Source organism: Malania oleifera, chromosome 1 (assembly GCF_029873635.1).
Source record: "Malania oleifera isolate guangnan ecotype guangnan chromosome 1, ASM2987363v1, whole genome shotgun sequence".
Classification (NCBI taxonomy): Eukaryota; Viridiplantae; Streptophyta; class Magnoliopsida; order Santalales; family Ximeniaceae; genus Malania; species Malania oleifera.
This window is the reverse complement of record NC_080417.1, coordinates 13,719,669-13,727,606: the sequence shown is the minus strand read 5'-3', so window position 1 is coordinate 13,727,606 and position 7,938 is coordinate 13,719,669. Positions and strand designations below refer to the sequence as shown.

General features: G+C 31.8%; 1 protein-coding gene across 1 annotated transcript; it reads right to left on the bottom strand.

Moving 5' to 3' along the window:
* Positions 1–3,848: 3,848 nt before the first annotated feature.
* LOC131166982 (F-box protein GID2-like) lies at positions 3,849–4,715 on the bottom strand. Its single transcript, XM_058125692.1, has one exon. The coding sequence runs from the start codon at positions 4,622–4,624 to the stop codon at positions 4,091–4,093; it is 534 nt and encodes a 177-aa protein (XP_057981675.1). The 5' UTR covers positions 4,625–4,715; the 3' UTR covers positions 3,849–4,090.
* Between the last annotated feature and the right edge of the window lie 3,223 nt (positions 4,716–7,938).

Below are 7,938 nucleotides of genomic sequence, written 5' to 3'. Positions count from 1 at the left end.
TTTTCAAAATTGAGGTAAGGGAAATATGCTATGCAAGGAGTTTTTGTAATGATATTAGAGATTTTATAGATGCATAACTCCACCATTTTACCATACAGAATTCTCAGAATATGAATTTGAAACAGTATTTGTTTTAGAATATGAATTTAAATGATTGTGTGGCCTAAGTGATTTTCATGAGATGAAGCAATTTATATAACTTTAATAATATATATATCATACTATATGGAATGCATGGAAGTAGACAGTACGTACAGTTTATATGGTTTTTCTCAATATACGAAATTATACAAAATATTTAGATATATATATATATATATATATATATATATATATATTCACAGAGATTATATAGAGAATGTACATGCATTTACAGTTTTATAAGAATAGTTTCTTGAAACAGAGATACACACACACACACACACACACACACACACACAGATATATATATATATATATATATATATATATATATATACATATATATATACATATACATGTATACAGTATTATTCAGATCGGTATTTATACCACAACTTTATACAGAATTTAGTATGCCATGTTTCCTATTACCGTAATATACAAACAGAGATACAAAGGTAGCATCAAGATGCTACAGATGCAGTATACAGTTTTACAGTATATATATATATAGTACATAAAGATAGCGTTACGGTAATTTTGGAAACATGATGAAAACAGTAAAAGAGTATATATGTATATATGTATATAGTATCAGATCCCTGAGGAAAAATACACAGACAGATACAGATTACAGAGTACGGTACTATTGCTAGATACAGATAGAGTGCAACCACATATCTCAGATAGTATGTGGGTATCGTTAGCCACGCTCGGAGAGTATGCAGCTCCCTAGTACACTGGGTTGAGGGGGCCGGTTTGATGAGGTAGTAGCCAGTCCCGAGTTTAGGAGAGGATGCAGTTTGGCCGAACTGAGGTAGTGTAGAGTACGATGACTTATTTGGAGGGCCGACTAGAGAGAATCCCGCTTACGGGCCGCACAACCCTGTCATGAGGGGTCAAATCATGACGTACAGAGTCCCAAGAATAAAAGCGCGCACACACACACACACACACACACACACACACACACACACACACACATATATATATATATATATATATATATATTTACAGTTTTACAGTATATGATGAGTATAGTATGATATTACAAGTATGAAAAGTAGAAAAACAGACGATACAATATGTTTTAAATTGTGAAAGGAAGATATGTTTTACAGATGATTTATTACATTGCAGTTCAGTTATTATTTTTAAAAATATCATTAACTTAATTGCCACACACTAGTGATAGCATTTTTCCACTTCTTGAGCATCGACTCACCCCATTACTCTAACATTTTTCAGGTGATCCAGTGAGGCGAGTAGATCAGGCTCGCGAATAGAGTGTAGCTCAGATCACCCTGGTTATAGGGTGAGTTTTTATCAGAGTGGTGTATGTTTTTGGATAGATGACATTGGAGGGACATTTTTGTATGGTTTGTATATTCTGGATTCTGGTATTGTACAGTTTATGTATAAATGGTTTTATTATTTGTGTTTACACTGAGTATGAATGTTTTTTTTATATATATATATATATATATATATATATATATATATATAAATGTTAAGAATTTTGAGGTCGTTACACCAATCACACATGGAATCCAAAAAGAAAAGAAAAAGAAAAAAATGGTTGGTTACAAAAAACAATCCTCCTAGTTAGGCATTGGATGTCCGTTTCCCCACAGGCCATGCAACGGCTACTCATTTTCTTTTAAATTCAAATATGATGATTTGGGAAGGGAGGTGGAGCACTATTAATTCAAAATTTGTGTATAAAAAGACTTTAATTCTAAAATAACGTGATACGAGATTGAAGAAAGACTGATTTAGCTCAGTAAAGAAGGAGAAGTATTTTAACATATAGTAATCATCTAATAATCCAAAGATATACGAACACACTTTGTTTGCACATTTCAAGATCAAGTGAAAAAAATTGAAGATAAAAATGATAGTTTATGAATTACAATAAATGTATAGTGTAAACCATATAATTCTAATGTTTTATTCTTACTTTTTATCTTTGTTAATTTTAAATATATTTTTCTTTTGATTAAATTTCATTAAGCAATATCAATACTCTTGCTTTTATATTTTTAAATCTTAGTAATTTTTTTTATTATTCTCTCACATTTTTTTTTTCATTTTTTCAGTATCTCTCCCTTATCTTCTTTTCCCTCTCTAGACTCTTCTCCATAATATCACACTTTTCTCTTCTTCTTCATCCTTAGTCTCTAACTCCTACACACTTCCTCTTAAAGGGTTCTTGACTCCTGATTTGTGTATTGAAACCATTTTATGGATAATTCATCCTCTCTTCGATAAAAATATAAATAAGATTAAAAGTTTAATTTCATGTTCAATCAAATATTATTTAACAATTTTATATTCAATAAGAAATTACTTAACTATTACTAAAAATTTGTGCTATGTGTGTTATGCATAAATGTAAAGAATTATATTTTAAAATTAAGTATAATTATATAATTATATGTCAATCAAAAATTATTTAATAATTTCATGTTCAATAAAAAATGACACCGAACTTTTCATCCTCATATAGAAAATACAATGTGTTCCAAGGTAGACAAGAAGCTGCAAAGAGACTGAAAAATCTTGCGCAATGACTGCATTACATAGTATTAAATTTTATAGTATAAATTACATTATCTTTTAACCTTGTTTAGATCTATAATTTCGTTTAAAGAAAAAATAAAAAATATATTTTATTATAGAAAATATTATTAAAAATTAAAATTTGATTTAATGTGATTAAATTTTTAGAAAAATTTAATACCAATGATGTGTTAAATCAAAGTCTTATTCATTGTTTATATATATATATATATATATATATATAGATATATATAATCATATATATATATATATATATAATCAAATATAAAAATGGATTCCTTCATATCTTTTTTCACACTTTGTAAGTTCCAAATAAGGCCTTAAAACAAAAAAGAATAAAAAAATCCATTATCTCAAAATCATATTAAGTCACAGACTCACAAAACTATTTTCATATTTTCTTAAATTAAAAATAAAGTGAAACAAAGAAACGTGACGTTAAAAATTAAACTATTCAATTAAACAAATAATTGTCGTCATGTGCCCTAATTATGGAATTTAAGGATTAATACAATAGTATATTTGTTATAGTTTGAAAGGTGAAAAAATATTTCCTTTCTACTTAATGTTTAATTTAAATATAAAAAAAAAGTCATTTAGAGTGGCCTTAATTAAGTGATCAGTTGTGCATAGAACACAAAAAATAATTTTTGAAATAAAAAATCCCGGTAATTAAGATGTTAAGAAAAAAAAAGATAAATAATCTCCAAACCCCTATGTACCATGTTATATACATTATTTTATTTTAATTTCAAATAGGTAAGCAAGAGATTTAAATAGTCATCATTCTTTAACATAAAAATACAAATACATGTTTTTAAAAATAAATGATTTATCGTTACAATAACTTACAAATTTTATTAAATCGCCCTGTAATTTTCATATTTTTTTCCTTTCCTGAACCACGCAGTGAAAGCTTTGTACACCGAACTACCATTTTATTTTGTAAATGGTAACACATATACTAAAATCAATATCTATACTTTTGCTTAGCCTTTATTATTTATTTATCTTCATTTGAATGTGCTTCTGCCTCATGGTTTGCATATTGGAAAAAAAAAACATGGACAAGAAATTCTCCAACAACTTAGCAGAAAAAATCAATTATTCCAAGAAAAATTCTCGTACAACTAGAAAAATATCTCATATAAAATGCATAAATTACATCGTCTCTCAATACCCAAAAAACCAAAAAAAAGAAAAAAGAAAAAAAAAAAAATCAAGAACACACATTATCTCAAGATCATATTCATATATCAAGGTCACAGTCTCATAGATCTATTCATATTTTTGAAGGAAGAAAGATGGTGATTTTAAAAGTTAAAAGCTGTTTAAAGAATCAGAGTAAAATTAAGATGAAAGGTTGTTAATTTGATCTGCTTCTGCTGTTATAATTCATCTTCTCGTAGTATCGGATTGAGAGAAGCGACAGCGAGAGATGAACCTCGTCTTTCCCCCAATGCGTCGGCGTCTTCCTCGGCGAAATCAACGGCGGCGGGGAGGGAGAAGGCCGGGCTGACGACGGTGCGGGCGATTTCAGGAGAGGCCACACGCAGAGCGCGTGAAGCCGCCGGAAGCCTCCCAGCGCGAGCACCACCCTCCGCAGCCGCTGGCTCCCGCACCCGATGTTGGCCCATCGGCGTGTGCAGATCACCTCCCAGAGCGCCTCGTCGTGCGCCGTCCTTCGCCACCCCCGGCTCACGCACGCCGCCGTGGCCAGCGTCCGGGCGTCCACGTGCCTCAGCACCTCGAACAGCATGTTCTCGTCCAGATTCCCAAACGACCCCGCATCCGGCGACTTCGACGCCCCCGGCCGTTCTTCATCCTCCTCTTCGTCTCGCAGCTTCAATCTTTTGCCGTCGGCGGCCGGCACGTCGCCGGAGAGGAGCGATCGCTTCATCGGTGGCGGAATGAACTGAAATTGGGAGGCTTGAGAATGGGGAATTTTGGGGGGATGTCTGGTTGTCTTATGTGGTGCTGAGCCCTTGAGCTGGACCAGTGGGAGAGCAGTGAGGGAAATTACAATTATGACCCTGGCACACCGTGATTTGAAAGCGTATTTATTTGTCCATTCATTCATTTTTATTACGCGACAAACGTACAAAGTGACAAACGTAAAGGCAAAGCAAATTCCACGCTTTCCTTTTGGCTTTTTTCTCCCTTTCCTCTCCCCTCAATCTCATTTTTCCTTCCTCATTTTTTCTACTATTTCATTTTCAATATATATATATATATATTTTTATTTGGTTGTTATCCAATCTTTTTTTTTATTTTTTTAAAGAGAGTAATGCCATGCTTTACGACTTGTTATTTGAAAATTTACATGTCCTCACGTGATTCTAATTTTTTTGCAAAATTAAGAATATTTTTTGTTCCTCCTTAACCTAGTTTAATTTCACCAATTTTCCATTCCAACGTACAACACTTCAGTATTCTTAAAATAATTGATTTTAGGTAAAAACTTTTTCAAGCTTCATGCTTTTCGATTCAATTGATTGATATTTTTTCATGCTTAATTTATATCGATACGAATTTGGGCAAAACTTTTGATTTGAACCACTATAAAGACTATCAGTACCATATAGTCCGACCTCCACAGAAAAATATTATTATTTTTCACCATCGATATTTACCGAAGCTGTACAACAATTTTTAGTAGGGCAATTTAAAGGGATTTTATTTTTATAAAAAAAATTTCAAGATGTTATTCAAAATTTAAAAATAATTTAAGTTAATAATTAACTTCAAGAAATAAAACATAAAGTATAGTTCTTAATTTAAAAGGGAACGGTTTTTGCTCAATTAAGGATTGGACCTCCAACTAATTGAAGGAACTTAAATTATGATTATCCTAATATTTGTAATTAAAATTGAAGTTTAATAAGAGTTCATTAATTTATGTCGTAATCCATGTTCCCTACTATTTACAAGGCAATTAAAATTTGAGATCTTGCAATCTAAATAAACCATTTTCTTTAAATTAAACTCAAAATCGCCTCCTAAAATGCTGTTGATGACAATGATGAAGCATTACGTAAGAGACAAAGCAGAGGGTGGTGACACTGAAATTTTTTTAACTTTAGGAACAGAAACACACAGCCAAAAGATGCTCAATCTGTCTCCTCTCTTATTTTGAGGCAGCGTTTGGTTTTGTGGGCACCATTCATTTTAGCTTCATCCATTCCCCAGAGATTCCCATGCTCCATGCTCACTGTTTTTCATGGAATGCCAGTTTTTTTAAAAAAAAAAAAAAAAAAAAACTATATTGAAATTTTCTTTTATAACTTAAAAGTACTTTTTTAGATAAATATTTTTTTTTAAAAATTTCTTTTTTTCAAAAAAATAATCAAAAATGCTTTATGGAATGAATACTTTTTTAAATGCAAATCAAATACTACTTATTAATAAAAATACTTAAAATAAATACTTTTATGAAAAAAGTAATTTTTTAAGACATTCCAAACAGGGTGTACTCCTGTCCTCGTGCACTAGTCAGTCAGCAACTTCAAGGTAATCCACTTTGGATTGTTAAAAAAAAAAAAAAAAAATCATTTGTTATATATATATATATGTATATTATGGATTGGGTTGGGCTGGTTGAGTTGTTGGGCCAATGGGCCGAGCTGGGCAAGATCCAAATGGGCAGGCAATGAAGATTGTATGAGGCCCAAAATGTTCTAGATTTCATTTGGTTCACCAAAAATCTATATGAGAATAATATCAAGGATAATAAAAATTATACAACACTATAATAATATTTAAAAGAGATTTACTTGTACAAAAATATATGTTATTCTTCATAGGATAACATAGGGTAAGTAGGAAAAGAAAAGAAAATTTATAATAATAACACATATTTTTATGTAATCTATCAAAATTTTCAGTTATAATAATTCTATTGGTACCAATAAGCATTGGAATAAAATACAATCTAAAGTTTTAGAACGCGATCATCTCTTTTGTTGGTCAACAATTTATTTATAATATCATCGCTAGTTCTTTTCGGATAAATTTTTTAATTTAAGGAAGACGCGTTGCTTACGTCAAATTGGTATTTATGGAAATGGACAAGTATGATGCCAATATAAGTAAATAATTGCTAGATTGGACTGTAGTTTTACACATAGAAGATAAAAATTTGCAGATAAAATCAAAGAGGTGGATTGCTTTATGCAAGTCCAAAGATTAATATAATTAATTGGCTGTGCGTATATAATATTGATTAATCCATGTTTTCAGCCCTTCTGTCAGATTGTCTGCTTGGATGAGTGGACTGGCAGATTAAAAGGGTAGCCAATTTGTAAGCTTCCTCTAGCCTACAGCTATACATACTATCATGTGCCCACCCTGGCTTGTCCTCTTTCATCACTTTTCTTCACCCAAGAACAGGGCAAAACTTCAAAAGCATAAATGCATGCATGCTTGCTTCCAGCTAGCTGGCTCTCTCCTGCCACAGCCATTTGAAGAAGCATGAGCATGCTTCTCCCCTGCTTTTGATTTTTTATTTTTTCCTCCAATCTCGCCGCATGCGGCCAATCTATGCCAATAATATTATTAAACAAAAAAGCAAATAGCAAAAAGATCGAATAGCTAACTAGCCTTCTCAATAACTCTAGAGTCTTACTCGTAATTTCATAGATATCAAATCTAGATTCATTATGCGGCACTCTGTTTATACTTATTCTTGGACCTCTAGAGATTGCTCAAATTTCTCCTTGGCTTTCAAATAATGTTTGAACATCACTAGATATCTGAGTATAATCGAGAACCTACGTTGTGATTATTGATATTCACTTTCTTCTTGGAGCATATCCTTATGGGGGATTGGATTGAGACAAGTGGGCATTCCATTCTGAGGATTGAAATTTTTTAATGCTAATCACTTGGATGGTGCAACATTCTGAACTTGTAAAGAGATTATTCTCTTTTATCTTGACCAAAAAGGAGGAGCTTTTAATGGTTTTTGAGATCCTTGGGGGGGTGATTTGTGTGGGTCCTCTAAGGGTAGCAATTGGGCAGTGAGGGAATGCTCTTTTCAAAAGAGGAGGTAAGATTCGAATAGAGCTAAGGAGTAATAATAGGGATAAGTTGTATTGAAAAGCATTCTTTTAGATGTCAAAGACAAGCACTGTGTATCTTAAAAAAAAAAGGATGTTATAAGTTTCTAAAATTCTTGATGAAGTTGTTTGTTTGCCACGAAGGATACTGCAATAT